The sequence below is a fragment of the Asterias amurensis genome, chromosome 16, assembly GCF_032118995.1.
Source record: "Asterias amurensis chromosome 16, ASM3211899v1".
Lineage (NCBI taxonomy): Eukaryota > Metazoa > Echinodermata > Asteroidea > Forcipulatida > Asteriidae > Asterias > Asterias amurensis.
This window is the reverse complement of record NC_092663.1, coordinates 4441643-4461055: the sequence shown is the minus strand read 5'-3', so window position 1 is coordinate 4461055 and position 19413 is coordinate 4441643. Positions and strand designations below refer to the sequence as shown.

At 37.3% G+C, this 19413-nt stretch overlaps 2 protein-coding genes across 2 annotated transcripts in view; both read right to left on the bottom strand.

Moving 5' to 3' along the window:
* LOC139949190 (G-protein coupled receptor 54-like) overlaps positions 1–19413 on the bottom strand; it is a 68612-nt gene that overhangs the window by 7695 nt on the left and 41504 nt on the right. The window lies entirely within an intron of this gene.
* On the bottom strand, positions 17030–19288 carry LOC139949136 (glycoprotein-N-acetylgalactosamine 3-beta-galactosyltransferase 1-like). The gene is made up of 3 exons (XM_071947542.1): positions 19132–19288; positions 17595–18268; positions 17030–17385 (listed from the first exon to the last, which is right to left on the bottom strand). The coding sequence occupies exons 1-3, from the start codon at positions 19286–19288 to the stop codon at positions 17233–17235; spliced, it is 984 nt and encodes a 327-aa protein (XP_071803643.1). The 3' UTR covers positions 17030–17232.

Genomic DNA, 19413 nt, shown 5'->3' with positions numbered 1-19413 from the left:
TTTTCGCGCTCTATTGATAATATTTTAAAAAAGAAGTAAAAAAAAAACGTGGATCAAAAATAATGAATTTTTGAAATAATAATTTGAATTTTTTTTACTCAAGAATGGATGACGTCATCATGACCTAACTAACACATTATTCCACTCCTAATGCATATCTAACTATGTGCGAAGTTTCAAGTTCATACGAGTTTGGGAAGTGTGCTTTTGTTCGAGGACAAGGGACGAAGAGAAGAAGAAGATCAAAATCTGGATTGTTTTATTGATTTGTTTGTACTAAAGTTTTGTTTAATCCGGCAGTTTATTTTAGCAAGACCACTCCTAATTGCTTGGGCCTTATGCTTTAACCATTCTGTTTTCTTTGAATGTTTTGTATTGTAGCATCCATGTCTGTGCATGGAGGTAGAAATAGATTAGTTTACGTAACGTCCTTTCCTACGAGAGAAAGTTTGAAAGGGCTTATGTTATTCCAGAGATTTGTTTTCTTCAAAATATTTAACTCAAAATAACTTGGATAGTTGTTTTAACAAATAATCAAAACAATTGATGATTATGCTAAGTTCAAGAAGTAATAGATATCGTAATACTGACGTGAATTCCGTGAGCCCAAAACGCCCTTCACCCGGGGGGAGTGGTCGATCGATGTAACGTCTCTATTCTTCTCGGTGTTTAACCAAAACATGACCAATGTTCGTCATTTTGTACTGTTGTTTTCTCACATAATTAAAAGTCCCATGAATCACTGAAGTAGGTGGCCATCTCAGCGAAACTTCGTCTTCAATTCCACATTGACCACTAAGCCATCAGAAGGGTAACATTTGAACAATTTGACGCTGAAGATTGAAATGAAATCGTTTTCGCAGCGTTCTGCATAGCTATATAGCTCTATGCATATCACGCTATGGCACAGGGTACAACAAACTTGGCAGCATGCCACCAAATAAATTATGCCTAATACACTACACGTGTACGCCACAAGTGTTACGCACAACCAATGGGGAAATTTCGTAGTTCTTTATACAAGAAATTGTGAATTTTCAAACTCGATTTTGAACCAGAAGACGAGCTCAAAATGGGATCACGTCTGCGAGGCATTTACGGAGTTTTTAACGAACTTTCCGATGATGTGTCGATTGTAACAACCCATCATGTAGATCAAAAGTTATGATTTTTTGAAATAATAAACTTTGAAAATTCATAACTCAAGAATTGATGACGTCATCGTGACATAACTCAAACGGTTTCTTCTCCTTATACATATCTAACTATGTGTGAAGTTTCAACTTTATATGTGCTTGGGAAGTGTGATTTTTTTAGCGGACAATCGCCGCTAATAAGCAGAATGGATGATCACTGGAGCGTGCTCTGCTGCACCGCTAATACACTACACGTTGTGTGTATGCTTACGTGCAATGTTTATGCACATACCAATGGGGATTTACGTTGTTCTTTAGACGTGAATTTTGAAATTTTCAACCTCTCATTTGAGCCGGAAGACAACATCAAAATGGGGTCATGTCTGTGGGGCGTTTACGGAGTTTTCAATGACGATTCCGATGATGTTTCGATTGTAAGAATCCCTCATGTAGATCAAAAGTTATGATTTTTTGAATTAATAAACTTTGAATATTCATAACTCAAGAATTTATGACGTCATCATGACGTAACTCACACGGTTTCTTCTCCTAATAAATCGCTAACTATGTGTGAAGTTTCAAGTTCATACGAATTTGGGAAAGGCGCTTTTGTTAGCGGACAAGGGACGCTGAGAAGAAGAAGAAGAAGTAAAACTAGATATAGTGTTCGTAGAAACAAACAAAAGTGTTGTTGATAACTCGTCAAATTGCAAAGGAATCAAAACCAAACAGTTTTCTCGATTTAAAATAATTTTATGGTAAAGCATCAACAAGTGTACATTTCAACCTAAAAGCTTTTAAATAGTGCCTTTTCAAAGCATTTTACAGGCACATCCGGTTTAAAAAGGTCAAAAGGTCAAGAGAAGGTCACCAACATACCCATTTTTGTGAAGTACGTAAGGCCCTTTCATATTGTCAAAATAGCTTTTGTGGTTGAGGGCATAGGAACTTATGCATAATGACGACTGGAGCAGAGACTAACTAACCGGAAGGGAAATGTTTGTTGAAAACGCCTTGAAAACAGACTACGTACGTAAAGCCCTTTCATATGATGTATAGATTGTCAAAATAGCTTTTGTGGTTGAGGACCTTATGCATAATGACGACTGAAGAAGAGACTAACTAAACGGAAAGAAATGTTGGTTGAAAACACCTTGAAAACAGACTAAAAACGAAGCTATTTAAAGGAGAAGAAAAAAATAAAAAATAATGAAAAGAGTATTGTTACTATATCGTTAAATTGTAAAGAAATCAAAATTAAAACGTTTTCTCGATGTGTAATAAAGCATCAAAAAGTGTACATTTCAAACTAAAAGCCTTTGCAAAACATTTTAACTAATAGTTGCTAGCTCTTAAATGACAACAACAAAACATCCATACCGGCTGTTGGAACCCTTGATTACTTAATTATGCTCCAAACATGAATAATTCACCAGGACAAACTAAAGTGCACATTTTACCATGTGACCTTTACTGATGTGGACTTCAGTTAAAATCTAGGGACGAAGCCTTGCATCGTGTAGATTGGTTGTTCAGACCCTACGTGATTGTTTTGGGGTTTCCCTCTACCAGGGTTGCGCACCACATCTTAAACTCATATTTATTTACTCCTTTTCTACAAAGGTATCTTCGGGTTTATGGTTCTTTCGACAAAAGGCGAATAAAGAACAAAAAACATGTTGCGTTTCTAAGCGACCATTGTAATATTGACAAGCTGTATAGGGGACATGTCATCAGCGCAAAAAAACTTATTTGATTTCTTGTTTTAAGTGCTGCTCAAACATTATATGAAGCGGCCGGTGTCAGATGCAATTGTGTCCGCCATGCAATACTGTCCGCTCAGGACACTTTTGGAAATGCAATCGTGTCCGGGGCTATGCAAAAACCGTCCGGTTGACATGTACATGACTAATGTGCGCGCGTAAGCGAGCGTGCATGTACTGAACCTACAAACGAATAATATGCAGCATAATCACGTATTTTATGATTGCAGCGAATACCCAACGGCCGAACATTTCCCTTGTCACTTGTCATTCATGAGATGCACTTAGCTTTTAAAAAAATGGCAAACGTGTTCCGTCGACCAAGGGCGTTTAATTTACTGCAAGGACGGTTTTGCAAGGAGGCGGACACAACTGCATATGCAAATGTGTCCGGGCGGACACAATTGCATTATTCAGCAGCGTCCGGGCGGACACGATTGCATTATGCAAAACCGTCCGGCGGACATTATTCTCCGGATATATTGCATTATATAGAGGACATAATTGCATGCGACACCGGCGCACATTTCCAGCGATTTTCAACACTGAATAACAAAGTGGATGCATATCAGAAAACTGTTTCCAGAAATGTTCGAGGCATTGTAAGTAAGCATGGATAAGCTATAGTGCGTGCTTATCCCAAACGCTTCCAAAAAGCTGCTAAGTATGGAAAACGGTGGGCGCATTTCCGAGCCGATTCCAAAAGCTGTATGTATGAGAAATGATGGGTACATTCAAAGCCGTTTTCATGCGTTTTAAGTGAGGAAATAGCATGCAGTGGTGCACAATTCAGACCATTTCGAGACTTCTTAAGTTTTGAATTCGGTCGGTGTAATTACGCTTGTCGAAATTATCTTTGAACAAGATGTCGGCAAAACGTAAGGGATAAAGAAATAGCTTAGCTCTTGGCCCATATCGTAGGAATTTGTTTTTACTGAAACAGCAACTTTTGCACATGCAGGGAAAGTGTCCGACCAAAGAGCTACAAGAAAGAGCAAACATTACGACTTGAATTCGCGTGACCTAACATCTAATGATGTCATGATGAAAAAAATGAACGAAAATTATAATTAGGTCTCCGTTCTACAAACTGGAGTTAATTCAAATTTCATCTTGCACTGCTGTTTGACATAATTATTCCACTTACTGCAAGTACTGATTTGTACTTTTCAGATTGATATGCTTGCGAAGATAATATTATTACAATTTTCACCTTAGTTTTTATTTGTGAATTATTCATGTTTGGAGCATTATTAAGGTTCCAACAGCCGGTGTGGACGTTTTTTATTGTCATTTATGAGCTAGCAACTATTAGTGCAACTTTTGACATTGCAACAATGTTAGCTCACCATTTAACTGTTTACATCTGTTTTCATAAATATAAAAGTCATAAAAAAACTTATTAAGTTTTTTTTAATGACTTTTATATTTATGAAAACAGATGTAAACAGTATAATGGGGAGCTAACATTGTTTGTTATGTCAAAAGTTGCACTAATAGTTGCTAGCTCATAAATGACAATAAAAAACTTCCACACCGGCTGTTGGAACCCTTAATAATGCTCCAACACAAATACAAACTAAGGTGAAAATTTTAGCATGTGAACTTTTAGTGCACCCCAGTTAAAATCTAGGGATGAAGGTTTGAATCGTGTGGATTGATTGTTCAGACCCTACGTGATTGTTTGGGGTTTCCCTCTTTAATGGTTGCCTATACCACATCTAAAACTGAAATTTCTTAACCACTACACGAGTATCTTCAGGTATATGGTTCTTTCGAAAAAGATTTATAAAGAAAAACTGTACATGTAGTGGTTGTATATTTACAAACACTAATTGTTCGGTGTACACATCTAATTTTTTAAATCAGAACTTAACCCCTTTAATCCTAACCCAATGTGTTTTATAAAATGGGTGGGATTCGAACCTACAAGGTTTGCACTGCTGGAGCAGATCTCTTACCGCTGCAGGGCCCAATTTCATAGAGCTGCTTAACGGTCGATTTTGTGCTTATTGGGCGCAACTAGCAAACTTTTCATTTCATAACCTCGCTTAAGACATGTCAAAAGGTCAAGAGAAGGTCACCAACATATCCATTTTTATGAAGTACGTAAAGCTCTTTCATATGATGTAAAGATTGTCAAAATAGCTTATGTGGTTGAGGAAAACATGAACTTATTAAATACTGATGACTGTAGAAGAGACTAACTTATTGAAAGGGGGGAAATGTATTTTGAAAACGCCTTGAACGCAGACTATACAAGAAGCTGGGGCGCTTTATGGATGAGCACTGGAGCGTGGCAAGCCATATGCCCAATAATTCGATAAACACTGTTTATGTTTTTCGACCAATTAACACTGTTTTTCGAGAAAAACTATGTTTATCACGTGATAAACATTGTTTATCTCGATAAACACTGTTTATCGAAAAACTATGGAGGAAGAAAAAAAAATTGTTTGTAGAATTATTGTTTGTAGAAACAAACACTAGGTGTTCGGCTTTTGTTGGGTCAGTGTTTGAATCAATTAAAAAGTGTTGTTAAGAGCTCGTCAAAGTTCAAAGAAATCAAACGAAAATGTTTTCTCGATGTGTGATATGGTAAAGCATCTATGTCTGGTTTAGAAAGGTCAAAAGGGCAAGAGAAGGTCACCAACATACCCATTTTTGTGAAGTACGTAAGGCACTTTCATATGATGTATAGATTGTCAAAATTGCTTTAGTGGTTGAGGAAATGTGAACTGATGAATACTGACGACTGGAGTAGAGACTAACTAAACGGAAGGGAAATTTTTGTTGAAAACGCCTTGAAAACAGACTAAGACGAAGCTATTTATAGGAGAAGAAAACAATTTTACAAAAAAATAAATAATACAAAATTTGGTCGCCAATTGGTCTCCCCACCAAGAACTGACCAGGCCCGATTTTGCTTAACTTCAGTGATCGGACAACGCAGTACGGTCGTAGATAAACCACAAAATGTACGTTTGAAGCAAATATACAATAAATTCGATTTGAACCAGAAGACAAGATCAAAAAGGGGTCATGTCTGTGAGGCGTTTACGGAGTTTTTAATGACCTTTCCGATGATGTATTGATTGTAAAAATCCCTCATGTATATCAAAAGTTATGATTTTTTGAAATAATAAACTTTGAATTAGTGTATCTCGTCAACTGATGACGTCATCGTGACGTAACAACTTTAGTATAATCTACTGGTCGTTGTCTACCTGCATGCAAAGTTTCAACTCTATGCAACCTTCGCAACTTTGCTTTATCTTGCGGACAATCGACTATGAGAAGAAGACGAAAAACTAAAAAAAAAAAAAAACCAACAATAACTAGATATAGTGTTTGTAGAAACAAACACTAGGTGTTCGGCTATTGTTGGGTCAGTGTTTGAATCAATGAAAAAAAGTGTTGTTGATAGCTCGTCAAATTGCAAAGAAATTAAACCAAACAGTTTTCTCGATGTGAAATAATTTTATGGTAAAGCATCAAAAAGTGTACATTTCAACCTAAAAGCCTTTAAATAATGCCTTTTGAAAGCATTTTACAGGCACTTCCGGTTTAAAAAGGTCAAAAGAAGGTCACCAACATACCCATTTTTGTGAAGTACGTGAGGCCCTTTCATATGATGTATAGATTGTCAAAATAGCTTTTGTGGTCGAGGAAAAGTGAACTGATGATTAATGACGACTGGAGAAGAGACTAACTAACCGGAAGGGATTTTTTTGTTGAAAACGCCTTGAAAACAGATTACGTACGTAAAGCCCTTTCATAAGATGTATAAATAATTGTCAAAATAGCTTTTGTGGTTGAGGACATAGGAGCTTATGCATAATGACGACTGGAAAAGAGACTAACTAACCGGAAGAGAAATGTTTGCTTAAAAGGCCTTGAAAACAGACTAAAAACGAAGCAATTTATAGGAGAAGAAAAAAAAAAATAATAATAATAAAACATATGGTCGCTAAATGGTCTCCCATCCAAGTACTGACCGGGCCCGATTTTGCTTAACTTCAGTGATCGGACGGCAACCGGTGTTATCAACGCAGTACGGTCGTAGATAAACCAACAATTTACTTTTGAAGAAAATATACAATAAATTCGATTTGAACCAGAAGACGAGGTCAATAAGGGGTCATGTCTGCGAGGCGTTTACGGAGTTTTTATTGACCTTTCCGATGTTGTAATGATTGTAAGAATCCCTTATGTAGATCAAAAGTTATGATTTTTTGAAAAAATAAACTTTGAATTAGTGTTTCTCGTCAACTGATGACGTCATCGTGACGTAACAACTTTTGCATCATCTACTGGTTATTGTCTACCTGTGTGCAAAGTTTCAACTTAATGCAAGCTTCGCATCTATGCTTTTTCTTGCGGACAATCGACTCTGAGAGGAAGAAGAAAAACTAAAAAAAACTAGATATAGTGTTTGTAAAAACAAACACTAGGTGTTCGGCTATTGTTGGGTCAGTGTTTGAATAAATGAAAAAAGTATTGTAAGTATCCCGTCAAATTACAAAGAAATCAAAAACCAAACAGTTTTCTTGATGTGTAAAGATTTTATGGAAAAAGCATCAAAAAGTGTACATTTCAACCTAAAAGCCTTTAAATAATGCCTTTTCAAAGCATTTTACAGGCTCTTCCAGTTTAAAAAGGTCAACAAGTCAAGAGAAGGTCACCAACATACCCATTTTTGTGGAACACGTGAGGCCCTTTCATATGATGTATAGATTGTCAAAATAGATTTTGTGTTTGAGGAAACGTAAACTGATAAATAATGGCGACTGGAGAAGAGACTAACTAACCAGAAGGGAAATGTTTGTTGAAAACGCCTTGAAAACAGACTACGTACGTAAAGCCCTTTTATATGATGTATAGATTGTCAAAATAGCTTTTGTGGTTGAGGACATAGGAACTTATGCATAATGACGACTGGAGAAGAGACTAACTAACCAAAAGGGAAATGTTTGTTGAAAACGCCTTGAAAACAGACTACGTACGTAAAGCCCTTTCATATGATGTATAGATTGTCAAAATAGCTTTTGTGGTTGAGTACTTAGGAACTTATGCATAATGACGACTGGAGAAGAGACTAACTAACCGAAAGGTAAATGTTTGTTGAAAACATCCTGAAAACAGACTACGTACGTAAAGCCCTTTCATATGATGTATAGATTGTCAAAATAGCTTGTGTGGTTGAGGACATAGGAACTTATGCATAATGACGACTGGAGATTAGACTAACTAACCGAAAGGGAAATGTTTGTTGAAAACACCTTGAAAACAGACTACGTACTTTAAGCCCTTTCATATGATGTATAGATTGTCAAAATAGCTTGTGTGGTTGAGGATATAGGAGCTTATGCATAATGACGACTGGAGAAGAGACTAACTAACCGGGAGGGAAATCTTTGTTGAAAACGCCTTGAAAACAGACTAAAGCGAAGCTATTTATAGGAGAAAAAAAAAAAAAAAAAAAAAAAAAGTACAAATTTTGGTCGCCAAGTGGTCTCCCATTCAAATACTGACTGGGCCCGATTTTGCTTAACTTAAGTGACCGGTGTTATCAACGCAGTATGGTCGTAGATAAAACTAATTAATTACTTTTGAAGAAAACTTACATTATGTTGAGAACGCCTCGAACGCAGACTAAAACGATCAAAACTTGGTGCAGAGCGTGACTATGCTCCTCAATGCACCGCATACTTACGCGTGGTGACCGCAATGCACCGAATGCTTACACGTGGTGACAAAGTACGTGTACATGTAATCGTAAAATCTTTACGCGCAATCAATGGGGGAATTTTGTAGTTCTTTATACATGAATTTTTAAATTTTCAACCTCTCTTTTGAGCCGGAAGACAAAATCAAAATGGGGTCATGTCTGTGAGGCGTTTACGGAGTTTTTAATGCCCTTTCCGATGATGTATTGATTGTAAAAATCCCTCATGTAGATCAAAAGTTATGATTTTTTGAAATAATAAACTTTGAATTAGTGTATCTCGTCAACTGATGACGTCATTGTGACGTAACAACTTTTGCATCATCTACTGGTTATTGTCTACCTGTGTGCCAAATTTCAACTTAATGCAAGCTTCGCAACTATGCTTTTTCTTGCGGACAATCGACAGCGAGAAGAATAAGAAAAACCAAAAAAAAAACAAAAAAAAAACCGAACAAAATCAATGAGTTGTTCGGTCTGTTGCCCGAACACCTAAAAAAACGAACAAAAATAAGAGGTGTTCCGGGCTGTTGGCCCGAACACCTAAAAAAACAACAACGTCAACAACTGGTTTAGCGGGTTTCCCATCCAAGTACTGACCGGGTCCGATATTGCTTAATTTCACTGATCGGACGAGAACCGGTGTGATCAACGCAGTACGGTAGTAGTCAAAACAAAAAATGTATTTTTGACGAAAATACACAAAAAATCTGATTTGAACCAGAAGACAAGGTAACTAGATATAGTGTTTGTAAAAACAAACACTAGGTGTTCGGCTATTGTTGGGTCAGTGTTTGAATAAATGAAACGAGTATTGTAAATATCCCGTCAAATTACAAAGAAATCAAAGCCAAACAGTTTTCTTGGTGTGTAATAATTTTATGGAAAAAGCATCAAAAAGTGTACATTTCAACCTAAAAGCCTTTAAATAATGCCTTTTCAAAGCATTTTACAGGCTCTTTCAGTTTAAAAAGGTCAAAAAGTCAAGAGAAGGTCACCAACATACCCATTTTTGTGGAATACGTGAGGCCTTTTCATATGATGTATAGATTGTCAAAATAGCTTTTGTGTTTGAGGAAACGTGAACTGATGAATAATGACGACTGGAGAAGAGACTTACTAACCGGAAGGGAAGTGTTTGTTGAAAACACCTTGAAAACAGACTACGTACGTAAAGCCCTTTCATATGATGTATAGATTGTCAAAATAGCTTGTGTGGTTGAGGATATAGGAGCTTATGCATAATGACGACTGGAGAAGAGACTAACTAACCGGGAGGGAAGTCTTTGTTGAAAACGCCCTGAAAACAGACTAAAACGAAGCTATTTATAGGAGAAAAAAAAATTAAATACAAAAATAAATACTACAAATTTTGGTCGCCAAGTGGTCTCCCATCCAAATACTGACTGGGCCCGATTTTGCTAAATTTCAATGACCGGACGAGAACCGGTGTTATCAACGCAGTATGGTCGTAGATAAACTAATTAATTACTTTTGAAGAAAACTTACATTATGTTGAGAACGCCTCGAACGCAGACTAAAACGATCAGCACGTGGTGCAGAGCCTGACTATGCTCCTCAATGCACCACATACTTACACGTGGTGACCACAATGCACCGCATGCTTACACGTGGTGACAAAGTACATGTACATGTAATTGTAAAATCCTTATACGCGCAATCAATGGGGGAATTTTGTAGTTCTTTATACATGAATTTTAGAATTTTCAACCTTGATTTTGAACCAGAAGACAAGATCAAAAAGGGGTTATGTCTGCGAGGCGTTTATGGAGTTTTTATTGAACTTTCCGATTTTGTATTGATTGTAAGAATCCCTCATGTAGATCAAAAGTTATGATTTTAGTGTATTAGTGTATCTCGTCAACTGATGACGTCATCGTGACGTAACAACTTTTCCATCATCTACTGGTTATTGTCTACCTGTGTGCAAAGTTTCAATTTAATGCAAGCTTCGCATCTATGCTTTTTCTTGCGGACAATCGACAGCGAGAGGAAGAAGAAAAACCAAAAAAAAAGACTGTAGAAACAAACACTAGGTGTTCGGCTATTGTTGGGTCAGTGTTTGAATCAATGAAAAAAAGTGTTGTTGATAGCTCGTCAAATTGCAAAGTAATCAAAACCAAACAGTTTTTTCGATTTGAAATAATTTTATGGTAAAGCATCAAAAAATGTACATTTCAACCTAAAAGCTTTTAAATAGTGCCTTTTCAAAGCATTTTACGGGCAAATCCGGTTTAAAAAGGTCAAAAGGTCAAGAGAAGGTCTCTAACATACCCATTTATGTGAAGTACGTAAGGCCCTTTCATATGATGTAAAGATTGTCAAAATAGCTTTTGTGGTTGAGGAAATGTGAACTGATGAATAATGACGACTGGAGGAAAGACTAACTAACCGGAAGGGAAATTTTTGTTGAAAACGCCTTGAAACAGACTACGTACGTGAAGCCCTTTCATATGATGTAGATTGTCAAAATAGCTTTTGTGGTTGAGGGCATAGGAACTTATGCATAATAACGACTGGAGAAGAGACTAACTAACCGGAAGGGAAATGTTTGTTGAAAATGCCTTGAAAACAGACTACGTACTTAAAGCCCTTTCATATGATGTATAGATTGTCAAAATAGCTTTTGTGTTTGAGGACCTTATGCATAATGACGACTGAAGAAAAGACTAACTAAACGGAAAGAAATGTTGGTTGAAAACACCTTGAAAACAGACTAAAATTGCAACAAAGTTAGCTCACCATTTAACTGTTTACATCTGTTTTCATAAATATAAAAGTTTTTATAATGACTGTTATATTTATGAAAACAGATGTAAACAGTATAATGGGGAGCTAACATTGTTTGTTATGTTAAAAGTTGCACTAATAGTTGCTAGCTCATAAATGACAAAAAACAACTTCCACACCGGCTGTTGGAACCCTTAATAATGCTCCAAACATGAATAATTCACAAATACAAACTATTTGGGGACGGGTAATGCGGAGTTGTTGATAGTATAAACAGTGTGAGAAACGGCTCCCCCGAAGTAACTTAGTTTTCGAGAAAGAAGTAATCTTTACACGAAATTGATTTCGAGACCTCAAATTTAGAATTTGACGTCTCGAAATCAAGCATCTGAAAGCACACAACTTCGTGTGCATGGCAAGGATGGTTTTTATTTCATTCATATCTCGCAGCTTCCGACGACCAATTGAGCTCAAATGTTCACATTGTTTTTTAATGCATAAATGTTGAGATACACCCAATGAGACAACTGCTCATTGACAATTACCAACATTGTCCACTGCCCTTTTAAACAATCTTTCTAACCATCCATTTCATAACAAACGGTAACAAACGCTTTAACATAGACCAACTCAAATCTCAAATTAAGAGGTAGTGCTTTCTGCTGGTACACTTGTTTCAGCGCCATGAGTAGGTGGCAACGGCCCATGGAAAATATATTGTAAGCCACACCTTGAAGTGGCCTTTCATGCTTGCAAAAAAAAATTAAAAAAAATAAAATAACAAAATCGCCCGATACAAGACAACCTGTCCCTTTAAAACCCATCGTCTATTGCTCTATATAATCCTCCTCATCATTGAAACCTATGCACGCTCTGTTAAGTGATTCTCACACTGTGTTAAGCACGGGGCTTTCAAGTGAAAATTTCCAATGCTTTGTACGGTCTAGACTTGATTCAAGTCATGAGGCTATTTGCATTACAAACATGTACTGGCTGGATCGGAAACAACTTGCAACTATCTTCAAATAGCCCGACGATGTGGGTTAATACTAGACCATTTAAAAAGTCATGAGACTTTAACCACTTCAAACAAAACCCTCTTTAGCGAAACCGATCGTTAGAGTAGAAAGTTTATGGGGGGGGGGCTGACTTTCTAGCGGCGCGTAAAGTCTTTGAGAATATTGAAGAAGACATGGGGTCTTGTGGGGTCTTGTGGGGTCTTGTGGGGTCTTGTGGGGTCATGCATTGAGATATGAATGTTATAGACCGGGTAATGAATGTTATCTGATGCAAGGTATGTTTCTAATACCCGTGCACGTGATTATGATTTTCCATGTCGTTTGTGAGACGTGTTCTCCAATACATTCTGTCCAGTTACCAATAGACCGTGGGGAAGGAGGTTGCAAAAGTATGCAAACAAAAGGAAGACTGACTTGAAACTTACTAAAGTGCTCATGTCAAATGAGGTCATTCGGATAAGGTAATGTCCGGTACCCTATTCCTCAAAGTAGTATTAGCCTAGTTTGTTTCAAATTTCCTCAAGCACCAGTTGGTGATCTTGTACTATACGTTAAACGAAAGCCAAGGCTTTCGTCGTATTCAAAAATATCTTGCGGGCCGTTAGCAATACATAAAATCCGCGAATCCTCGTGTTGAAGATTGTAGAATAACAAAACAGTAGTTTCGCGCAGGAACACTTCTATCCCCTCTTTCCAGCCTATTTGGAGAGCCCTACGGGTGAAACCTTTTAAGCGTATTATAACCATCATATATTGAGCAATAAGTAACTGTGTCAGCATGGCAGAGTTACTTATTCCCGTCATAAACCCACTATTCGACAATTATTCAAACTCTGTCATCGAAGCGTTTATTAAAACCTTATACAACCTCAATCAAATTAAAGACAGTGGACACTATTGGTAGTTGTCAAAGACCAGTCTTCTCACTTGGTGTATCTAAACATATGCATAAAATAACAAACCTGTGAAAATTTGAGCTCAATTGGTCGTCGAAGTTGCGAGATATGAATGAAATAAAAAATACCATTGTCACACGAAGTTGTGTGCTTTCAGATGCTTGATTTCAAGACCTCAAATTCTAAACTTGAGATCTCAAAATAAAAATCGTGGAAAATTACTTCTTTCTCGAAAACTACGTCACTTCAGATATAGCCGTTTCTCACAATATTTTATACTATCAACCTCTCCCCATTACTAATTACCAAATGAGGTTTTATGCTGATAATTATTTTGAGTAATTACCACAATGTCCACTGCCTTTAACACACAATTTGTTTTTCATAAAACAATAATCAAACCTTTACCTCGGGACGTACAAGCCCTAGTTTCCCCTGAGTATGCCAACATCCTGTTCCACTCTGTAAATATTTTTAGTGAACGGGTAAACTGATTTCGACAATAGAATTGTTTGCTCGTTTTCTCTGAACGTTTTAAAGATGTCAACTTGTACACTTTGGAGACGTGCACATCCAAATATTTTGTTTACTTCTAAAAGGAAAAGTACTATATCTCTGAACTGGTTTTTCTTCTTATTATTTTCCTAGTGGGTTTAACATTAAATATAATACTGAGTAGTTTTTACGTTCTAAGTGGAAAACTATTATCTCTCCGAACCAAGATTTTTTTTCTTTTATTTTTTTTCTTGATGTGGAGTTATATTACTCCGTTTATTCAACATTCATCAGCAAAGGCATACATCAAATAAACACACTATTAAAATACACTCCAGTAAATACTACAGGCACAGAAAGTAACATGAAGTAGCTCAGAAAATAACAATAATAATAATACACAAAATAATGAAAGGCAGTGGATCCTATTGGCAACTACTCAAAATAATAATTAGCATAAACCTTACTTGGTAATGAGATAATGGGGAGAGGTTGATAGTATAAAACATTGTGCGAAACAGCTCCCTCTGAAGTAACGTAGTTTACAAGAAAAAGTAATTTTCCACGAATTTGATTTTGAGACCTCAAGTCTAGAATTTGAGGTCTCGAAATCAAGCATCTGAAAGTACAAAACTTCGCGTGACAAGGGTGTTTTTTTCTTTCATTATTATTTCGCAACTTTGATGACCAATTGAGCTCAAATTTTCACAGGTTTGTTGTTTTATGCATTGTTGAGATACACCAAGTGAAAAGACTAGTCTTTGAAAATTACCAATAGTGTCCAGTGTCTTTAAATAGTTAAATGAAAACCTTTAATATATATACGAATATCTACAATTTAGCGTGACATAATCACGACGTTCGGAAAAAAAAATATGCTGACAAGAATAGACAAAAATTAGAAATACAGGAATAACATGGCCCTTGGTGAAACAGGCAATTAGTAATTAAACTTGACCTTATAATTGGTGGTGAAACGCAGCGCATTATTTCTAGTAAAGCAAACAAATTAATAGTCTTTTCTTTTTTACGGGGGGGGGGGGGTTCTATATTGGGTTTTAAGTTGAACATGTTTCGAATTCTATTTAAAGCCATCGGACACTTTCGGTAAACAATATTGTCCAAGGCCCACACTTTGTGTATCACAACTTATAAATAAAACAACAAACCTGTGAAAATTTAGGCTATCGGAGTCATCGGAGTCGGGAGAAAATAACGGGAAAACCCACCCTTGTTTCCGCACGTTTCGCCGTGTCATGACATGTGTTTAAAATAAATCCGTAATTCTCGATATCGAGAATTGATATTGTTTTAATGTTTTCTCAAAAAGTAAAGCATTTCATGGATTAACATTTTAAGAGAAGTCGTTCACCATTACCTTCTGTAAACCCTGTAAGTTATTTTTCTTTCTGTACCGAAAGTGTCCAATGACTTTAAAGCCATTGGACCCTTTCGGTACAGAAAAAAAAAAAGATTTACAAATTACAGGGTTGACAGAAGGTAGTGGTGAAATACTTCTCTTGCAATATTATTCTATGAAATGCTTTACTTTTTGAGAAAACAGTAAAACAATATCAATTCTCGTTAATGAGAATTAACGGATTTATTTTAAACACATGTCATGACGCGGCGAAACGCGCGGATACAAGGGTGGGTTTTTCCGTTATTTTCTCCCGACTCCGATGACCGATTAAGCCCAAATTTTCACAGGTTTGTTATTTGATATAGAAGTTGTGATACACGAAGTGTGGGCCTTGGACAATACTGTTTACTGAAAGGGTCCACTGGCTTTAATACAGTATTCCTGTCCAGGTTAAGAAGAGGAATAGTTAATCGTATACGTGACTTCCTTTCAAAAATGTGGGTAAAAATAAAAAATACCCAAGGTTTTGGTTATTATTAGCAATGATAAATTGGACATAATGCTGTGTAGGCGCTAACATAGTATAAGAGGTTTAACGACCAAGGACATTAATTTCACATCGGCAGAGGTAATTCTGATTCAATCAAGATCGGTGACGCGGCATAAGACCCAATCTCCCTCTCAGCAAATTCCCAAAAGGGATCCAATTCGCACATGGGCCAGTGAGTGGCGCGGCATATAAGAGACCCCCACTCCTCTCAGTAGATTCCCAAAGGGATCAAATTCGCACATGGGCCAGGAAGCATATTACGATTAACAAGGTTGTTACGTTCCGGTTCTAACCAATGCACCTCCCAGATTTGTGATGAGCGGATTAACAGATTTTGACGTGGATTTTTGGTAATCAGTTATACTCCTAAGAAACATCCAATTGATATGGTATGTCAGTCCAAGGTACCCCAAATAATTTAGCTTGTTTTATATAGCTATTGACATGATCTAGAATCCCCTATACTTGGGCGACAGAAACAGTCATTGTTAATGTCCAATAAATGTATAGTGTAAAAGTAGGGAAATTGCTTAAGAGTTTTAAGGGGAACTATAGTAGGAGGGTTATACTGTGAAAATCAGTCACACAATGGTAATGGTTTAAGACATTCTGCTGGACAGCGTTTTTGCAGGTTTGGGAATCTTGTGTGAAATGGAAAGAGTATCAGGGACGAATTGGTTGTGTTCTGGGTTTTGTTTTACGGCTTTTAAAGTTGCAAAGCGTTGATTTAGTTGTTATTGTTGTACTATTGGTATTTATTAAAATGTTGCATGAGTTTCTCACGTACTATACATACATTGATGATGCATTTTGTTTGCGTAAACTTATTATTTGTTCTCAAAACAAGCATTTGATGATAGACGATTTAATGGACGAGTATCACCGAATGGGAGCCAGCAGTTCCGAAGATGATGTGACCTCTGACGTCACTCGAAAACCATAACATGATTTGCGCGCATACCGCCGGGCAAAACCTTTGTGTTTATGGGCAACCAGCTAGAAAGTACACGAAATCTTACCATGACTACGCGTTATTTTGCCCGGCGAAACAGGACGTGGAAAGTGTTTTTTTCAACAGAGGGCGGTTTAAATGTTAACATAGGTCATATCGTCTCAAAATAAGGGCCTGTCGAGTGTCGAGGGTAATCTGTTTTTAATGCAGTCTGACTGCAATTGTCTGGAGCGGTCAACCAAAGTAAAATAAAATGGACCAGCTTTTCTGTTTGTTGTTTGTTCACAAACACCTGATTATAATAATAATAATCGAAGTTTCAGCGCTGGTATCCGCCAATGCAGACGCTCGTGGCGCTTGCTCAAAAAAATCTGCACTCTAGTCAGCTGCACTCCAAGTGCACTGCTCGTGATATTTAATAAAATAGTTATCGTAAAAAGTGCCTTGTGGTCAAATTCACATGTCCATATCACAATAATGTGTTTTGAGAGCTGATTTGGATGTGTCTGTTGTAACAGCTGTTTGGACGTTATGTGGAATACCATCTTGTCTAGTTCAGAAGTTAGTTGCTGTCATCAGCTATATTGGAACAGTTTTATTACCGACCCGGTAAATGTGTTGACCATCGTTCCCAGCTGAGCGGAGACGATAAACATAAAAGTCTAACATCTGCATATTTGAGGGCGTCACGTAATGACAGGAGATGAGGTAATCGGAACAGCATCCGGGACCCTGCGGCAAAGAACACAAATGAAACATAATGTTACGTCACATCAGGGAAGTGTTAGTATTATTGTAACTTAGTATAATATTTCCAACAGATGTAATTTAAAAGGAACGTTTAAAGAAAAAAATCGTGACAATACACGGGATCATCGGCTTAACGTCCCATCCGCAAACCAAAATGTACAACAACTTATATTAACAACAGCAATATTTACCTTCGCTACGTTATACTTCTTGTATGAATGATACCAGTATGGGAGACGCCCCTGAATAAAGTCTCTGAGTGCCAGTGGGAGAAATCGCGCCCTCTTCTGTGAATCTCTGGAATCTCCAGGATGGACGCCAACTGCCGTCAAACACCGCCCCATCTGAACATCTTCCGAAGCCCCGGAACGTACATCACACGCATTATCACTTTTCCCTTTTGTCCCAAACAACCTCAGTGCCTCTTTGCTCATAACGTACCCCGCGCCTCCACTCATGTACCCTTTCTTTGATAACGTCTTGAAATGGTGACCGAAGTAAACGCCCTCACTGCTGTTTTTGTCGCTCAAAAAGTAGCGCAGGTTGTCTACGATGACGTAAGTGTCGTCATCAGCCTTCATGAACCAATCAGCGTCGTTGAAATGGTTCTGGTAGATATAGTTGAAGGCGTTCAAGGTCTTATTCCAAAGATTTTGGCGTCCTTCTTCCACTGGAAGTCCGATCGCTGGAAAAGTTGGATCAGCTTTGCTACTCATGTAGAGAGTGACGTCACAGCGTGGACCCCACGTCTGTTTGATGTAAAGAGCCTTTGCGTATAAAGTTTTTGGTGACGTCATTATCCAGCAAAGTACTTTGACCTTGCGAAAATTTTCAGAATCAGTCGGGGAAACTTTCTTCAAAGGTCCTAGAGGGTAACAAAATAAAACATCATTTTTGAATAAAACTTTGTTCTTGAATCGTTCTCGGGCGTATTTCACAAGAAGTTTAATACTCGTCCTCGGAAATCGGCTGCGAAAAACAAATCGGTGAAGCACATAACGTCTTTAACCCTAAGACCCTAACCCTTACCCTTACCACCCCCCCCCCCGCCAAAAATAGTGGTACTTTTAACGTTCACAATGCCTATTCATACTAGTATCGACCAGGCAATCTTGAATTAAATGCATGTCGAACCAGTAAAACAAATGTTGTCACAAATCTATAATTGTTTGCTTTCATTGCATTGTCAGTGGGAGTCCCAGCTGGTTTTGTGCATCTGTTACACTGTCCATCATAGACAGGAACTGGTTTAACTCTCGGGTTATTTCACTGACAATTACTTCGTATAAACAAATTAAAATGGTACTATATGCAAATTTTGCATTCGAGGCAATGGTTACCGCCAAAAATACTGGACATTAAAAATTAAAATAATTGTTAGCATGTAAGTTTACTCGGTAACGACCAATGGATAGCTGTTGATAGTATAAAACGTTGTGAGAAACGACTCCCTCTGAAGTAACTTAGTTTTCGAGAAAGATGTAATTTCTCACTCAAATAATAACATAATTCAGCTAAAGCCTTTATTATGCATCTGAAAGCACAAAAGGAAAACAGGGGTTTTTTTTCTTTCATTATGCTCTTGCAAATTCGGTGACCAATTGAGCCAACTTTTCCACAGGTTTATTTATTTTATTCATATGTTGGGACACACCAAGTGGAATAACATGGTCTTTGGTAATGACAAAACATGTCCAGACATTTAAATCAAAATTAAAGTGTTCTTACCCGCCTCAGGTCTCTTTAAGACGTACTTATCCAGCCGATGCTCCACAGTGGTGCTGTTGCTGTGGCGTGAAGCTTTACTAGATTTATTATAAGCATATAACACTCTACCCAGTAAATCTTGAGATTTCCGCTTATGTTGGTGGACAGAGTTGTACATCGTAATATTCATGCTTAGCGAGAACACCAACAGTATAAGGACGATGGTGATCATGCAAAACACACCACATCGAACAAAAGTCCTAGATTGAGCCATACTGAGATGCGTCTACAGGCTACTACTGG

Coding starts and splice junctions, on each gene's coding strand:
- LOC139949136 (XM_071947542.1), bottom strand. CDS start 19,288: ATGTACAACTCTGTCCACCAACATAAGCGGAAATCTCAAGATTTACTG. Junction 18,269..19,131: donor CTTAAAGAGACCTGAGGCGG/GTAAGAACACTT, acceptor GTTACCCTCTAG/GACCTTTGAAGAAAGTTTCC. Junction 17,386..17,594: donor AGAAGTATAACGTAGCGAAG/GTAAATATTGCT, acceptor TCTTTGCCGCAG/GGTCCCGGATGCTGTTCCGA.